The following is a 19,106-nucleotide window of genomic DNA, read 5'->3' as shown; positions in this document are numbered from 1 at the left end:
CCATTTAAGATCACAAAGTTAGATGATTCTGTCAGGGAGGATTGACCACCCTTTGGCCAATTAGACTGCAGAAATGTCTGTTTTATTCTTCAATTATTCTCAACATCCTAAGGTGTGCCCAGAATGGAATGAGAGGTGTGATGTCACTGCATGATGTTTATTTGTAGTGTATCTTGAAGCGTAGATGGAGTGTTGCTTCTGCATCTATTTGTGTGTTCAAATGGTGTTTTTATTGGACAGGAGAGTCCTGTGGTCTGCTTGCTTTGCAACAATGTAACATTGTCACAGATATTAGTCTGGATTGTCTAGCTGCTGGTCTATACAGTAGTGTCAGCTGGCTGCAGTGCTAACATCTGGGCATTCCAGACTTCCACACATGCACACTTGAATATTAAATGCGCTGGAGGTCATATGCAGGTTTATCTGACTTTCCAACTCCCCTGGATTTACCACGGAGTCCAGGGCCGTCCATCATGCCCTAACCTGAGGGGCTGGATATGCTTTGTATCTTACCTTCAGCTTTAAACAGCCCAGAGGACCCATCATTCAAGTAGGAATGCTGGCCTGTACTAAAATAGTAGATGAAAGTAAATGTTTAGTTTTTTTTTGACATTGATTTAATTAATGTTAGCGTTTTAATGAATTACATAAGCTGAGTGTGATTTTTACATTAATTCATTTTTTTTAATAATTTATTTTTTAATATGTTTTTCAACTGTTTCTAAATGTCTCTAATCAGAAGTCTGTCAGGATGGTGTGTGAGCGGAGCTTTAGTTTCCACCGGCTGTGGCCGAGGGACTGCTCACATTCCACTCCACCTCAGGGAATGGTCAGCAGGACATTTGGAGCCACACTATTGTAAGATGAGAACGCAAGGTGTAGGCCAGATCCACCAAGTTCCACCCAATGCCCATCTGCACCAACAGCTTAAAAATAAATAAAGTGTGTGGCCTTGCAAATAAATCATTAACCTTTCGGGAGTATATACATGTTTTGTCTCAATACATAAGTAACATTGCAGTTTTGAACACTTTATTGGTTCGAAGTTGGTCACCTCTTTGATAGGCTCTGGCCAAGTTTGCCTTGGTTGGCTGGCCATGAGTCTTCAGACTATTCATTCTTTGTTGCCAGGAAGAATCATGCTGTGGTTGCAACCGAAGCCAAGATCTTGTAAGAATACAGAACGTAAGACCTTAAGAAATAGGAGCATGAGCCATTTAAGACCTAGAGCCTGCCCCAGCATTGTGACACGTTATGGCCAGTCTTCTCCCTGAAACACCAGTTTCCTGCCTTCTTTTGATACCTTTAATATCCATAAATCTTTCAATCTCTGTATTGAATAAATTCAATAACTGAGCCTCCACAAACCTCCAGGGCAGAGAACTCCAAAGATTCACCATCCCTTGAATAATAATGTTTCTTCTCATTCCAGTCCTAACTGGCTGACTCTTTACTTTGAGACTGTGATCCCTACTTCCAGACTCCTTAGAAAGGAAAAAGAAACATTCCCCATTTCTATCCAGTCGAACCCTGTAAGAATGCTATATCTTTCAATGAGGTCGTCTCTGAGGTCCAAACTCTAGAGAATAGTGAAAGAATGTCTGTCTCTGATGTCCTTGGACTTCATAAGATTTTACTTATTGAGCTATTAAAGATGTTTAGCATTAAAGAAGAAACTAATATTTTTGGAGGCAATTTTGTGTAAATTCTGTTTGCAGATAGAGCAAATGAAAAAATATTGAAGGTAAAGAAGGACTAAGAGTGGAGCCACATAATGTAACATTAGGCTAAATTCCTGACAGGTATACTGAAGCCTTGTCTTTTCAGAATTAAAAGAAGCAAGACTGTGCTATAAAGGATCTGGATGTTATAATTCTGAAGTGCACTCACAAAATGACCAGAACTTGTGAGCAGACTACTGGTATGGAAATGAATAAGGGAATAGAAATTCTCCTGAAGATCCCTAAGCTATCCAAAAAAGAGTCAAAGGATAAGCTAACAGCATCTATCACAGAGCGACAAGAGAAAAGGAAATTAAACAAAATGTTGGAAATACTCAGTGGGTCAGGCAGCATCTCTGGAGGGAGAAACCGAGTTAACATTTCAGGTTGATGGCCTCTCATTATAACTAGGAAAATTTAGAAGACAGCCGTGTTTTAAATTGTCGAGAAGGGGGAGAGGTGGGGAGAAACCAAGAGAAGATGGATAATACTGATTGATAAAAGAAATGGGGTTAATAGCAGCTAATCTGTCTGGAGGAGGAGTAAACTGAGGGAAAACAAAAGGAGAGAGATGAAATAAACAGTGCTGGAACTGTGAGAAACAGAACACAGCAGGTACTGGCAATGTGAAATAAAGGGGAACACTGGAAATGCCCAACCGAGCAGGTGAGACAGCATGTGTGGAAAGGGAAACACTGACTTAACATTACAGGTGGATGATTTTACATCAGAACAGGCCTGATGTAAGATCATCCACTTATAACCTTCAGTGTCCTGGTGTCTACCTTCCCTCTTCCCTTCCCCACCTAGCTCTCTCTGCCTACCATCTCCATCTCACCTGGTTCTACCTATCACCTACCAGTCCCTGTCTCACCCCTCCCTTTCACCTCTTTAGACTGGCTACCTTCCCTCCACACTCTCAGTCATGATTCATCACAACCCAAAATAGTCCTGATGCAGGGTCTCAACCGGAAACATCAACTGTTTATTTCCCTCCATAGATGCTGCCTGACCTGCTGAGTTCGGCCAGCACTTTGTGTGTGTTGCTCCAAAATATCAGCTATCCCTTTGCCTCCACAGATGCTACTCAACCCATTGAGTTCCTCCAGAAGTTTGTTTTTTTGCATCAGAACAGGCCTGATTGAGAAACAAAAGAAACTCCAGATGAAAAGCTGGAAACCGGAAACGGAAATGCAAAATGCTGGAAACACTCAGCAGGTCAGGCAGTATCCACAGAGAGAGAAACAGAGCCAATGCCCAAGTCAACACCTCCTTCATCATGAAAGATTGGCATCAACATGGGAGTTTGACTGTGTTTTTCTCTCTCTGCAGAGGCTGCCTGGCCTGCAAAGCACTTGCACTTCTTTTCTGATTTTATTTCAGATTTACAGCAAATGCAGCTTTTTGCTTTTCAATAAGGAAAAACTCATAGTTATATTACATATTTCACAATCTAAAGAAATCCTTAGGTACTTCTGTAACAATGAACTACAATCTGTAGTCTGGTCAATGTTATGATGTAGAAAATGCTGAAACCAGTTTGCACACAACAAGATCCCATAATTATGACGATATGTTGGTCAGATGGTTTGCTTTAGCGATGGTAGCGTCAGAGGCTGAGGGGAGACCTGATAGAAGTTTATAAAATAATGAGAGGCATAGATAGGGTAGACAGTCAGATTCTTTTTCCCAGGGTAGAAATGTCAAATACCAGAGGACATGCATTTAAGGTGAGTGGGGGGGGGGGGGGGGGGGGGGGGAAGTATAAAGGAGATGTGTGGGGCAATAACTTTACACAGAGCGGTGGGTGCCTGGAACAGGCTGCTAGGGGTAGTAGTGGAAGCAGATACAATAGTGGCATTTAAGAGGCTTTTAGATAGACCCATGAATATGCAGGGAATGGAGAGATATGGATCATGTGCAGGCAGAAGAGATTAAGTTTAATTTGGCATCATGTTTGGCACAGGCATCATGTTCGGCACAGACATCATGGCCAAAGGGCCTGTTCCTGTCTGTAGTGTTCTATGGAGTTTCTCAAATGAAAGACTATCGCTGACACTGCAACAGTTCCTCAACACAGTGCAGGAGGGTCCGCCCTTGTACTCATCTGACAGATGGAACTTCACTGGTTCCTGCTGGGGTTTCATCCCCAACTTTGTCTAGAAAAATGGTTATGGGAATCTCCTAAACCCTGAGTAAACTTACACATTCAATGTAAGTGGTTTCTTAATAAATAACTGATCCTTAACAAATCAGTAATGAGCAAAACAAAATATCATTAAAATGGATTGCAAATATCTGGGGTGAACTTGCTCTCGTGAAGTAGCACAAAACAGGTGAAACTGAATTTAGAACCTATTTACAGTCCATTCATGGAAAGGCAAACTGAGCAGAATATAAAACTAGCAGCAGATTCACAGTCACCCGTTTATGGCACATCTAAAGACAGCAATTTCTCAGTAATTTACACTAAGAAGCAATGATCATGCTAAAGGTGAAAGTTAATGTCTGCTTAATTAAATTCATGTCATTTTATAGTTATGACCCTTCACTTTTAACTCCCCACAAGTGGGAACTTCCTCTCTGCACCACATGATCAGCCCTTTCATAACTTTAATGATCTCCACCTATTTCTAGAGAAAGGAGCCCTGCATGATCTTCCCTGCAAGTACACAAACCTAATTAAATCTTCAAGGCAACTAATAGTATTAATAGGATAGGTTTGGAAAGGACTCACATACAGTACATTGTTATAAGCAATTCAGTCAATGGCATGGAGTGGAGTCCACTGGAAAGATGGGATGTTAACAATTGATGCTTCTCGTCAAAATAGATGTTTAATAGTATTAATGGGGGACAAAGATGTTACAAGCAGAAATAAATGCAGAAGGTTATCTTTGGAGTCAATTTCCAATGATCTCATAAACAGTAAATGAGAATCAAAAACACTGTAGATGCTGGAAATCCAAAATAAAAACAGCAAATACTGGAAAAATAAAATCTGTTTCTCTTTCCACAGATGCTGCCTGACCTGCTGAGTTTTTCCAGCACTTTTTTGTTTTCTTAAACTTGTGAGCATCTACTTTTAAATTGTTTTATGATTTTTCCAAGAATGGTGAAAATAGGAAACTTTTGTAGATAGTTGGCTGAGCATACCACAAACAGGTAGGTTTGATAAAAAAAGATCTAACAGCGTGTAGTCTAGAGAGACGTACTTCATACAAAACAAATCAAAGCAAGACATCAGAAAATGATTGAAACACTCAACAGGTCAGGCAGCATCTGTAGAAAGAGAAGTAGGGTTAAGGTTGTAGCCTTCCAAGTCTCGAAGGCTACAATGTACCCAGATGGAAGATGAGCTGTTGTTTCCCAAACTTGCAATGGAACTTGTTGTAAAGTGTAGGAGGCCATGAATAGATAGGTCAGGGTGGGAGTGGGATCTCTTTCATTTGAATAATAAGAAGTTACAAAATGTAATTCAATTCAGGATAGCATAATTATATAGGTGACCACTAACCCAAACATATGGATCTGGAAGCATCTTCACCAAAGGACTGTGACAATTTAGGAACAGAGTTCATCACACCTTCTCAAGGGATATTAGGGATGGGAAATAAGTGGTTTTGCCAGCAACACCCAGATCCTCAAAAATGATTGCATTGTAGCGGTTGCTACCGCGGAATAAAACAAGACTCTACTCGGAGGATTGCCAAACAGAACTGGTTTATTTTCCCGCCTTGCGCGGGCCCTTTAAGGGAGAATATTCCCGCCCAAAACAACCGGCAATGACGTAAGTCCTACGTCATCAGGACTTTCCCGCGCGCGGGTTCTCCCCATCGCTCGGAAAGACGAGGCCCGCCGCCATCTTGGGCCTCGTCGCTCCGACGCCGCGCGACCCGACTGCCGAGCCGGTTCACCCGACTAGACGGTGAGTCGCCACACAACCCCCCCCCCAGAACCGGCGATACAGTCCCCAAGGTCCGTGGGCTGTGCCAGCTGCCGCTTAGGGGGGCAGCCTCTGCGTCACGGCGTGGCAACCTCGACAGGCTGTTGCAGATCCAAATGGGCCGGTTTGAGGCGGTCCACCGTGAAAACCTGTTCCCTGCCTCCAATGTCCAAAATAAAAGTGGATCCGTTATTCCGTATGACTCGGAACGGTCCCTCATATGGTCGTTGCCATGGCGCCCGAGGTGTGCCCCTATGGTAATGATGTGGTGTCGTACCCCATGTGTGGGCCTAGAATTTGTAAACGAAGGTGCCAAAATCAATGGGAATTTGGCTAGGAGCTTGGCGAAATCGTCGCCAGAAAGGGAAATGGAGTCCAGGCGTGGGGCTGGTGGGCTGATTTCTCCCAGGGGATAGGTCCGGAGAGTGCTAGAGTGGACTAACCGCTTCCTTCACAGGTCGACTAACAGGTTGTGGGCCCGAAGGAAATCGGCTCCTAGGAGTGGTCGGGCGACGGTGGCAAGGGTAAAGGTCCAGGTAAAACGGCTGCCGCCAAAGTGTAATTGAAGCGTACGGGTGCCGAAAGACCGTATCGTTGTACCGTTGGCGGCATTGAGTAGAGGACCTGGTGGCCTGTCACGAGTGTCGCGGCCTGTCAGGGGCAATATACTGACCTCCGCTCCAGTATCAACGAGGAAATGCCGTCCAGATTTCTTGTCCTGAACGAACAGGAGGCTCTGTCGGCGGCCAGCCGCCGTAGCCATCAGCGGCGGCTGGCCCTAGCGTTTCCCTGAAACTTGCAGGGTGGGCGGCATCGACGGGCCTCCGCACCCCACCTCTGATGGTAGAAGCACAGCTGGTCACCCGTGTCGTCGTCTGCGTTCCTGGGGCGTGGCTGCTCGGTTGCTGGGGCCGGGCGAGGCAGGCGTTGGGCTCGCGGCCTGGTGATTTGACTGACGGACGAACCGCTCTCGCGCTTGGCCCTCCACAGGACATCTGCCCAGGCGGCCACCTCACGGGGGTTGCTGAAGTCGGCGTCAGCTAACAACAAGTGGATGTCATCGGGGAGCTGTTCGAGGAAGGCCTGTTCGAACATCAGGCATGGCTTGTGTCCCTCGGCCAATGCCAGCATCTCATTCATTAAGGCGGATGGGGATCTGTCCCCCAGGCCATCCAGATGAAGCAGGCGGGCGGCGCGCTCACGACAGGAGAGGCCGAAGGTCCGGATCAAAAGGTCTTTGAAAGCCGGGTACTTATCTTCCTCCGGAGGCGACTGGATGAAGTCTCCAACCTGGGCGGCTGTCTCCTGGTCCAGAGAGCTAACCACATGGTAGTACTTCGTGGAGTCGGAGGTGATCTGCCGAAGGTGGAATTGCGCTTCGGCCTGGTCAAACCAGACGCTGGGCCGAAGTGACCAAAAGGTGGGCAGCTTGAGGGCCACCGCGTTGGCTGCTGCGCTGTCGTCCATTTCGCGGGTCCAAAAGCCGTTTGGACCGTCGGGGTCACCAATGTAGTGGTTGCTACCGCGGAATAAAACAAGACTCTACTCGGAGGATTGCCAAACAGAACTGGTTTATTTTCCCGCCTTGCGCGGGCCCTTTAAGGGAGAATGTTCCCGCCCAAAACAACCGGCAATGACGTAAGTCCTACGTCATCAGGACTTTCCCGCGCGCGGGTTCTCCCCGTCGCTCGGAAAGACGAGGCCCGCCGCCATCTTGGGCCTCGTCGCTCCGACGCCGCGCGACCGGACTGCCGAGCCGGTTCGCCCGACTAGACGATGAGTCGCCACAGCATAAAAAAAAACACATATTTTCTCTTATTCTTTATTTCAGTATAATGGTGCAAGAAACTTGCATACAAAAGAGGTTCCAAAATATGCAAACCAGAATGGGTAGAGGAGTTGTTAAGGTGGCATGGTGGTGCAGCAGGTAGTGATGCCGCCTCACAGATCCAGGGACCCAGATTCAATCCTGACCTCAAGTGCTGAAGCTTTGGGCTTCCCCTGGGTGTTCCTGTTTCATCCCATGTTCCAAGGATGTGCTGGAAGGTTGATTGGACACTATAAATCGCCCACCCCCATCGTGTGGGTGAGTAGCAGTTGGAGACTATAAATTGTGCACCTGTGGGTAAGTGAGAGAGAATAGGTTGCAGAGATATGTGGAGGGATGGAAGTAATGGATCTACTCTGACAGCCAGGATAGACTTGATGCTCCAATAGCCTCTTCCTGTGTCATTGTGAAATACGGGTTCCCTCACCAAAGGCATAGAAGCAATAGATTCTGTGGGAAAATGAGCACTTCTTCCCCTCTTTCTTCCTCTTGTTCCACCTTCATACACAAGCCAGCAAAGCAGCGCTGCACATTTTATGTAATCTCTGCATCGAGGGACACAAGTTTTCTTAAATATGTTGTTACATGTACACAAGGTGAAGAGGTAGCCTAATAATATTGAGATGTCCCTTCCAACAACTGGTGAGGTTCCTGAGCTCATTGGTTTCTCACCATTGGAAGCACATTATTGCTGCCAGAGTGCTCCTGGGGTGGGGGGGGGGGGGGGGTGGACCGGGGCAATCTCCCAACGGGTGACCTGTTGCTCATTGGTAAGGCTTTCCACAGTGCAGGCCCATTTCAACCATAGGTGACTGGTCTTCCCCTGAATTCCACAGAAGTTTTATTGGTGCCGGATAAAATGATTGGTGATAAAGAGCATGGAAGGAGACTGGGAAGGGGCTGGGTAGCCAGAAGACCAGGAAATGATTGTCAATTACGAAGGTGGATATTGAGAGAGTTGGAAGTGCTGAAGAGGCTAAATTACTTTGCTTACTTTTCTGAGAGAACTCAGTAATGAATCAATCTTTCTCAGCGCTTTCATTTGTTCAAGCAAAATGTCCTGAGGTATAGATGTATCTCCTGCTATTGACCAGACCAGGTGCATGTTCCTTGTCAGTGCTGTCTGGATCACTGATAGTGGAGGATATCCACGGCCTGGAATAAACCACTGGCCTGGTAAACTGTGTGGGGTATTCATTGGTTAGCAGGATCCCTGGGTAAATGGTGCAGGGCAGGTCAGCTGCAAGTGCTTCCTGTGGCTAGTCAGTTAGCTCTGCATTGGGAAGGTCATAAGGACAAGTAGTTTCAACGGTAACTCCCAGTAAGTTTTTGGAGGATCTGGCCCAATGTGGTACCTCAGGGTACCCTCTCATAAGATTATAAGAAATAGAAGAAGGGGTGGACTATTCAGTCCTCATGTCTGCTGCACCATTCAATAAGTTCTTAGTTGATCTTTTACCTCAGCACCGCAGATCCCCTTATTCCTTTAATATCTAAAATCTTCTTTAGTGGCAGGTATCAGCACATACATGTCCGCTGTGGAGTCAGTTGGTGAGTAGAAGGAGGGAGCACTTGGAGAAGTGAAGCACAGGAGTGAATTGGAGTTAGCCAGCCAAGTTCAGGGTCAAAGACCTGCAGGTCATGCACCAACTTGATATTTCCTCCAATTACCTGCCCCAAGAATTGGAACTTATTGTGGCTTGTCCACAATGCAATTTGATAGGTCCACATCAAAATTCATGCAATAATTTAAGGTATATCTGTGGAGAAATATGGATTTATATCTGTTCAGTGATGCATGGACATCTGATTTAGCCACAGATCACCTAGATGAATAGCCCTCTGTAAAGACTGAGGTCCTGAGCCCTGCATGAAAAATTATTTTTTGGCTTATTGGCAGTAAGATTCAAAGTTCATTCCCCAAACCAAGATTTGAGTATGTGTTTGAGGCTGACATAATGGCATGCACATAGGGAGCCTTTCCTCCCTTAACTGACAACCTCTTTCCTGCCTCGATCAACATAATTAAAATACATTAATTGCCTATCTACCGAATTTCTGTTGTTGGATCTTACTTTCTACTATTAGTTGCTGCATTTCCTTGCATTTCCTTCTTATGTTCTTATTTCTTATGTTCTTATGTAAAATTTTTTAGATTAATTAATTTGTTGTAAAATGCTTCAGTACATACAGCATAGAACATAGAATAGGGCAGCATATTAACAGGCCCTTCGACCACCATTTTGTGCCGACCATGATGCCAATCTGGATGAATCCCAGCTGTCTGCATGTGGTCCATATCCCTCCATCCCCTGCCTGTTCATGTATCTGTCTAAATGTATCTTCATGAATCTGCTTCTACCACCTCCCCTAGCAGCAGGTTCAGGCACCTACCATCCTCTGTGTAAAAAACTTGCCTTGCACATCTCCTTTAACTTTTCCCCCCTCACATTAAAACTATGCCCTCTAATATACGACCTTTCCACCTGGGTAAAAGATACTAACTGTCTACCCTATCTATGCCTCTCATAATTTTATATACTTCTATCAGGTCGCCCCCTCTACATACAGATCATTTGTCGGTCTCTGCCTCCAGGCTATTAATACAGTTCTTATCTCGGCGTGTAAGCATGGTGATCCACTGCAGGTATTTGAATGGCCAACATAGAAAAGGCAAATTCTTTTCTTTCTATAAGGTCAGGAATGTTTTAACCAGATTTTAAACTCAGCTTCAGTCTACAACAGTCTGTTCCTTTTGTGTTAAAAATGCTGGAGAACAAGTTAATGTAGAAGTTTAACAGCCACTTTGCTGGAAAGATCATCGATCATTCTGAAGGAGGGTTTTAGAGTGAAGAATGGTAGGAACTGGTGCAAATAATGTCACTGTCTGTCAGGATGAAACCCAAATGCCCACTCAAATAACTGCAGCAGATCACTGTGCTTGTGGGCCAAGATGAACACTCTATTAATAGTCTAACAACTATCAGCCTGGCACAGTGACATATAGGCTACCTGCATTCTGTAAAGCAGAGACTGACAAATGTTATTTCTTGCAATGAAATAGTACTTGGAAGAACGATACGGTTCAGTAGCATAAGCCGTATACTGTACAATTTAACTAAAGCAACATACTCCAAAGGTTAATGAAACCTCAACGTATTCATCCTTAAATATGATACTGGGCAGACTGGACTGATGCACAGCAGGGCTGTGTGTGTCAAATAATGCATTAGTAGCCACTTAATTATGACTTGGCTTTCACCAGTACACCAATGAAAATTTGAAATGATTTTCTTGGTTCAATCAACAAGAAAATGTCATCACAGTTTAGCAGTTTAGCGTTCCTAGGTGAACTGTATCTATTAGATCAACAGTGAGCTGTTGATACAAATCACTGCATTTTGCTATGGATGTACAACCACTGAAGCTACATCTTTAAACACTACTTTTTGCAAATGACATAGATCATTCATTTTTATCATTATATTTTAATGCAATTGAGTTTTTCATTTCTGCAGAATTGTTGATGGCATTGAAGATGAGAAAAGCTCAAAAGTGACCCAAAGGTTTGAATTCTGCACTGAAAATATGGGACGAGAATCATTCAGGCTTCCGACAGCAAGAGGTAATGCATTCCATTATATACATACGTGGACAGAGAAAAGTGTGATTTTCAATTACATCTGGAATACAATTTTGTTTTATAGTACATATTTACTCTCCATTCCTCCTGTTGCGTTTTTATGCCAATCCAATATTAACAATAGATTTGGACTACGTAAAGAAACCCTGTCTAAATGTGTCAACATTTTGTCGTAGAAAAGCAGTTTCTAAACATTTCACTCTTGATTGAACAATGAACTTTTTTTTTCCCTACAGTAACTCCTTTTCCACAATTAGAAGAAAAATGTGATGGGGCATAATAAGACGGGCAACCGATCCAATACCTTAGTGTTTGTTTACACCAAAATTGAAAATTACCCACCCACTCATTCCTGTGTTTTAGCTGTCAGCTGGGAATCATTTTTTTCTTTTAGTCTTCAATGTTGCTACTCTTCAGCCAGCTTTTTTCCCTTCTCTCCTGTTGTTTGGTGGGGTCAGGTCCCATCAACACTGGGCACAATCTGAAGCACTTCAGAGCTGAATGTTACACTCCTCCACAAGCAGACAGTATCAGGTTTTCTGATTACAGAACATCCAGATTCTCTTCTCACCTGCATTTGCATGTTTATATTATAATCCATCATTGAACACAGACAGGTTCAGAATCGGCCCCTACTATTACCTACTAAGGTTCACCCTTGAATCTGCTGTGAGTGGTACATAAATAGCAACTTTAAGTAATCCAGGTTTAGGACTTGCCAATTGTCAGAAATGGGATGAGTTTTGGAAATCCTACTTTTCCAACCCACATCAGGTAGTGTTGCTGCAAAGAGGACAATTCCAGCTAGGTATCTATTTGTTAAAAAAAAATCTATTTTTGCAGAACAAAAATGGAATATCAGATCTTTTTTAGCTACCTAAGGGGAAATCTTAAGAGGAACAAGATTCAGATGAGTGGGTGTGGAAGGTATTTGGACAGGGAAGTAAGGAAAATGTCAATACAACATCAGCACTGCGTATCCCAAGCAACTTTAATTCCTAAGCCTTGTATGCATGCATTAGGATTAGGGTTAAATTCTTCTTTGTATTTTCACTAAAATAGGTGAAAATAAAAAGCCAGTGAACAGGCAAGTTTTGTCAACAATAGGTCATCAGCCAGCTAGCACCAGAGCAAGAGGTATGTCACATGGAGTGGAAACAAATGAGGGTGGTCACATAGGAGAGAATGGGGAGAAAGAGCAAAGTAGGAGAAATGCAATTTACCATTTAGGAGGTGAAGGAGCATCCTGGTTTTCCCTGGACTACATGAAAAGTATCTAACTATTTCAAATGACCTCTTCCAATACTCCATTTCTTTTCTGCTGGATTGTTTTCCCCACTTAGTCCAGAATTAAAACAGTAACCCAGACCCAATTTTTCTCATCAGTCCTGATCTGCACACATAGGGAAAGATGATACCTGTTTCAAGCAATTTCTTCAGCTACTAGCTAACAAGAGCAAATTAAAACAAGATCCACAAAAAATGGTCATGAATTAGCTGTTAAGTCACTCAGGGATTTTAACTGCTTACTCACCTTGTGGATTGGGTTAAAATCCCACTCACTATTTATTTTGAATCTCCAGGTCCAATGATTTTGAAAATGTTAGTGATATTTTCAAGTAATTCAAATCCCTGACCTTAATTTTCTCATTAGTACCTGGGGCCATTGGATTGCAGGAATGTAAAATTTTGCATTCTGATTGTTTATAAATTGTTTGACACTTGCAGATTTTGATCAAGTTACTCCTGCAATGTTGGCTGCTAAAGCTGAAGAGACAAAACAGCAGATCAAAAGGCTAAATGATGAGGTATGAATATTTTTTGTCAATTCAAGCTGTAATAGAGAAAACATGACTCAACAAGAAATAGGATAGGCTAAAACATATAGATTGCTCTTGAATTCACATCAGATTACAGGCTGTGCCTAGGTTACGAATGCTCAATTTATGGACACCCCCTACATATGACCAAGCTCCTATAATGGTACTAAATTCAAAAGTTTGACATATATTGTATCTACAAACAGCAGAACTAGTTTCCTTTCTCTCTCCACTTTTAGTAACTGTTCGTTCTCTATCAGTATTATGTGCTTTTGATGCCATTCTTTACAATACTGTGGAGGTATGGTTACCATATCGAGTGATTTTTGTGTAGTTTTCAACTATGGACAAAGTCAACTTAAGGACATCTGCAAAAATGGAACCCATTCATTATCTGGGGACGGCCTGTATGCTGTACGCACAAGTATATATTTAAGCTCATTTATTTTTCTTTGTTCAAAGTGTTTGGTATGTGTGGAAACTACTGCAAATGTATCCCCAAACGTCTCGTTTTCTATGCCCAAAATGGAGCAAAAGTTATGTCTCAGTAGGAACACAGGCCCAGAAATTCATTTGAAATGCACTTAGTAACAGGTGCCACCTAATGGTATTTAATCAGAAAACCAATTATTGAATATGGTCAGATACCTCTCATGAAGTTCAGGATTTTGCTTCCAGATTCTCTTGTGTATGACATGCTAACAAACAGAGGTGCCCGGATATGCACAGTAGTATCAGACAGCATGCATCACATATCTGGATACCGTCTGTGAAATTCATTCACACATACGCAGTCGAAGGAAAGCGAGGGCAGAATGTAAACAGTAAGTGTTTTCAATCATCTTCCCCCAAAGTTATTGGAGATCTCTTATTCAGTACTAGTATCCTTTGTAATAAGATAAGTATATTTTCCCCTATTGAGGCTAAGCTCCTGTATTTCCCGGTCTATCCATTCTACTACTTGTCTTCTCTGCCCAATAATTTACTAGGTTACTGCAATCACCTAAGGTCATCAGAGATTTCCTGAATATTGCATCAATGGTTTATTTATCTGCATTTACAAATTTCATGTTACTTTATGGTACTTTATGGTACTTTTACTGAGATTCCAAAATAACAAAATGCCAGAAACTAGCAGCAATATTTTTTTATTCATTTTTTGGGAAATGAGTACTGTTGACTACATCAGCGTTTATTGCCAGTCCCTCAGTGCCCTCGTGAAGGTCATATTGTACCATTATCTTAAACCACTGTAGTTCTTCTGGTAAAGGTAATTCCAATGTGCTGTTGGGTTGGTAGTCCCAGGATTTGGACTCAACGACGATGCAAGACTTGAAAAGATGATGATGTAAATGGGACCTTTCAGATCTCTGTATTCCAATGTACCTGGTGCCCTCATCCTCCTTGGTGATAAAGGTCATGGTTTCACAAATTGCTGTCAGAATAGGACACACAAGATACTGCAGATGCTGGAATATGGGGCAAAAAAACGTGTCGCTGGAGGAACTCAACAGGTCGGGGGACGGGGAGGGATGAGCGAACCAGGGAGTCACAGAGAAAGTGGTCCGTGCAGAAAGCAAAAAGGGGTGGGGAGGAGAAGATGTGACTGGTCGATAACACTGTTAATGATGTTTTCAGTCACTCTGTAACTGTCTTGCCACAATTAATTCATATTGTTATCCCTTCGTAAAAGATTTACAGTAGGAGTCATTCAGCATGGCAGGTGATGATTTGACATGAACCATGGGATGCATCCATATCTGTCCAAATGCCTAAAGCACACCTTCAGGATGCTGGTTGAAATATATACCAGGTGTTAACATGGCACTTTGCTGCTGTGGGTCTTGTTGTCATAGGCGAGGATTGCAGTGGGGGCCCTTGTCAGCTAGATTTGTAGAGATTTGGTACTTGAACTGCTTCAGGGAGAAAGTATAACAGCGGCTGGACCTGGATTCCTGGGCACACACTTGCACCAACATCTTTTTATGGTTGGACACCAGCTGCACATTGAAAGAATAGAAGCTCCTATGGTTAACAAATAACCTGGTTAAAGTAACTTCCAAAGTCTGAAATGCAACCTTCTGGTTGAAGATCATGATCATACACTTTCCTGCTTGCAGATAAGAAAGCAACATTGAGTATTTAGTATGTATTGGCCTATTCAAGCCCCAAATTACCTCTTTGTAGTTGCCTTGATTTCACTATTGAGTTCCAGAAGCCTGGAATCCCATTGACACTGCGTTAAAGTCAAAACATGTATTGGATTATCACTCTAATTGAGTAATTAACACATGGTAATTGCCGACACACCTGTCCTGAATTGGCTGTGCCAGTGCAAGCTAACACACTGGAGTTAAATACAACAAGTGGAGCCAGCTGCCCAAGGCACTGTCAATTTTGCAGTTTTTAACTCCATACCTACAATCAAACCCAGGTGCTCCCACACATCAAAATTCAACTCGATAACTATTCTGTAATAAAACTCCAAGAAACATATGTTCAGTCCTTCAATTGTATCCCTGCTCTATTTTCTGTAACCATAACAGATGCTACTCCAGCAGTGTCCTATTAAAATCACAGACTGCTCACTTCACAACTTTGCCTTTTCATTAGCATCAACATGTCACACAGATTTGCTGAACTACCTTAGCTGTGACTGGTGCCACTATAAATTTCACACTCCAAGTCATACTTTTTATTGTCATCTACAATGATCAGGAACATAAGTTTGTTCAGCTAGGAAGCAATACTAGAGCGATGATCATTGATATGTCTAGCAGATACCAGGAATAGGCACCACAATAACATTCAGAACTCAGTCTTGCATTTAATTTAGTTACATTAAAAATACATTTGTGTTATTGTTGACAAGGGGAATAAAATTGCAGAATAGAAATGGTAAAGCCAGTAAACTGTAAGTTTCTTCAATAAAAGCTTCAATGGCAAGTGTGATTTCAAATCTCTCAGTGGATTTTATTATGAAGGTGACATTTGATAATGAAACTACCCTTGGAATCAAAACTCCAATTAAGAAAATCATTTGTAACTCTGTGGTGTACAACAAACACATTTAAAAACAAACGTGACAGTCCTTGAAATTAGCAAGCAGCCCGGTTTTGTTTGGAAGTGTTCATGAGTAACATTTTTAATATCTGTGACTAGCCTGGAGCCTGCACTGTGGTACATTTTCTTGCACTCTTCAATCGTTGAAAAGACTGTTCTCCCAATTACATCATCCAGCTTTAGCCTGAGTGGCAAATATCGGAAGTACATAAGGCAGAAAACTTTGGGGAACTGAATGGCAGCCAATGTGTGTAAGTGGCTGTTCTTACAATATTTCCCACTTAGGCAACTGTCCGAGTTAAATTTTCTGTCGCCAGAAGAGAAATCAGAAGGATGATCAAAAGAGTATGAAGAAAAGACCAGCAATATGCATGAAGAATAAGAGGATTTTATAATCATGAAAAAAAATCAAGAAGATAGTGACAATATGAGCTCAAGATAATAATGCTGCAACGTAGAATAAATAGAAAAAAAGGGTTAAAGAATCACAGGAGGTAGGAGTGGGAGGAATTACAGATAAATACATAAATAAAAAAAACATTTTAATAATTCCTTTCTGCATCCACATTGCCTGCACATTAGACACGGAGCTCACATTAAAATATTTCTGGGCACAAACTTCACATTGGCCCAATTTTTGCCCTGATAGATCCACTGCCTGAACTGCGAGACTGCCCTTTCACAATAGCTGTGATCATTGGTTGCTGGGTAAAGGTGCTTATAATCTCTGTGAATCCAACATTCTCACACAGAACAAACTCAGACCACTCGATCCAAGTGGACTTTTTTTTTGAGTGTGCCTCCAAATGGGCAGCTGTCCAGTGATCTGACAGGAAAAAAGGGTGTGTTGATCCTCTATGTTCTCTTTATATTAACTGGGAGTAAAAATCCCCTTTTAAAGTACACTCTGTAAGTTACCAGCTCTGGAGATTTTAAGCTATAGAATATTAAGAGAAGTTAATGGTTGAAGAAATGAAGTGGAAAAAGTCTTCACAAAAGAAGAAGGGATAAAAGTGTCACTTTAGAACATTTGGCATCATGTTATTGATACGGATATATTTAGGGGCTATAAAATGGACACTTAGAAAGACACAAGTTAATCAGAGATAGTCAATTTAGGTTCAGAAAAGGTGGATCGTGCTTGATTAGTTTATTCAAGTCTTTCATTGAATTAACTAAGCACACAGACATAAATACTGAACAAAATTCAAAACCTTTGATAAATCTCAAATAGATTTCTCCCAAATAAATTTCAATGCTCAAGATTGTATGCAAGGAATTTGCCTTCAGGCAGCAGCCTAGAAATTGGATTTCACCCTTTTTTGGCATTGTGCATTCACGCTAATGCATAATCAGGTCCCCACAAGAAATCATGAGATTGGCTAAAAGGATATTTAAAATGAAAATAGAACGGTTTACAACAAGCAACATCTGCTACTACAGGACATGCAAGTGATGGGACCACAGCCACACTCAGTTCAGTGAGTCATTGCCAATGGACTGCAAAACAATAAGAGAAGGCGTCAGTCTTTAAAGGCACACTCCCTGTGGCAGACATGGAGAAGAGAAAGGTTGCTGTGTCAGATTATGACCTGATGTCAAGGTGAACCCTGGATGAGTGAAATACTGCTCTTTCATGCTGACACTTACACGCATACACACATACATACACAGGGTGACTCCACTCACACTCTGTGTGCACTTTAGCCTCTCCTATCCTCATCAACTTCCCTCCACCATTGACATTCTATTCCCTCCACCCCAACAGGGAGGAAATGCCTCCAAAGGGATGCAAGTGAAATGGGCTTTCAATGCCCTTCACCTCCACGTAGGCAAAGATTGTGAAGAATAGGAGCAAGGTAACAAGCAGAGAGGGGAAATGCTCTAGAAGTTCAAGCATCCACCAGACCTTGCTGCTGTAGCCATCTCATGAAGTGAGTTGTCCATGATGGTGACTAAGCCACAAACACCGATCCTGAGGCTTTGTCCCAGACTGTCCTCATGCCTTTCAATGGCTCACTGCAGTCTAACTGTTTCTATTTCTGGTAAAATCTGCCAATTAAAGACAAGTGATATAGATTTAAATAATTAATAAAATAAAACATAAAATAAATAATACATTTATTTGAAAATATATTCAGGTGAAAACAATTGATTAAAAGCATTAATATTAAATTCTGCATTTTGTTATTGCTTTTCACTTGTTCTACCTCGATGTACTGTTATTCTGAAATGATCTGTATGGATGGCATGCAAAACAAAGTTTTTCACTGTACCTTGGCACATGTGATAATAATACACCAATTACGAATTACCAATAATGAAGAAGAAAACACCTACCTGAGCTTTTTTTTCAATCCAGGTGATGGCACCATTCAAATGAATAGGGTCATGCTTCGTATGCTAACCATAGCAACCATAAAGCTAAGGAGCTGGTTGCAAAGTGCATCCAGCTGTTCAGTTTGGAATGTCTGAGTTCTGCCCCCAGACTCTGTGCTGAGTCCAGCAGAGGAGCAGGAGATCAGATTCCCCAGAGTCTGAACTCCAGTTCATTCCTGACGTCCGCATCACAGTGCCCAAACATGGAAGTCAAAAACAAGGTGACCCAGGCATTGCAGCAGGTTGACCTCTCTCAGCAGAACCAATGGCTAGTGAGCAGCATAACCTGGCCCATACCACAAAAGGCCTTGGCCTGAAACATCAACTGTTCATTTCCCTGCATAGATGCAGCCTGACCCATTGAGTTCCTCCAGCATTTTGTGTGTTGCTCCATACATGCTAACTATCTAGATTTTACATGGATAATCTACATTGCAGATGCACTGTTTGCACAGCCACCTTTATACCTAAAACTCTCATGGTTTCAAAACTAATGCAAAATGCTGATTATTATATAATGCTCCAGCATGGCAGTGTCCATGGTAAACGCTTTCTGTAAGCACGGTGTAATTACGTGTGATGCACTGTCTGTGAGCTCATGTTACCGCTTTGCACTTGTAGTTGCTGAGTGGGTTAAAGACATTAAATGTATTAGTAGGGTAGCTTTCTGGTTCATTTGGCCTTATGTTCAAGCATCACAGCTGGA

At 42.4% G+C, this 19,106-nt stretch overlaps 1 protein-coding gene across 1 annotated transcript in view; it reads left to right on the top strand.

Annotated features, from left to right (window-relative positions):
• kcnh8 (potassium voltage-gated channel, subfamily H (eag-related), member 8) overlaps positions 1-19,106 on the top strand; it is a 288,746-nt gene that overhangs the window by 259,587 nt on the left and 10,053 nt on the right. Inside the window, exons 14-15 of the mRNA XM_052016213.1 lie at positions 11,014-11,120; positions 12,867-12,946. Of these exons, the coding sequence (XP_051872173.1) occupies positions 11,014-11,120; positions 12,867-12,946 (187 nt within the window). The remainder of the gene's footprint in view (positions 1-11,013; positions 11,121-12,866; positions 12,947-19,106) is intronic.

Source organism: Pristis pectinata, chromosome 5, assembly GCF_009764475.1.
Source record: "Pristis pectinata isolate sPriPec2 chromosome 5, sPriPec2.1.pri, whole genome shotgun sequence".
Taxonomy (NCBI): domain Eukaryota; kingdom Metazoa; phylum Chordata; class Chondrichthyes; order Rhinopristiformes; family Pristidae; genus Pristis; species Pristis pectinata.
The sequence above is the reverse complement of the archived record's forward strand: the minus strand, read 5'-3'. Positions and strand labels throughout refer to the sequence as shown.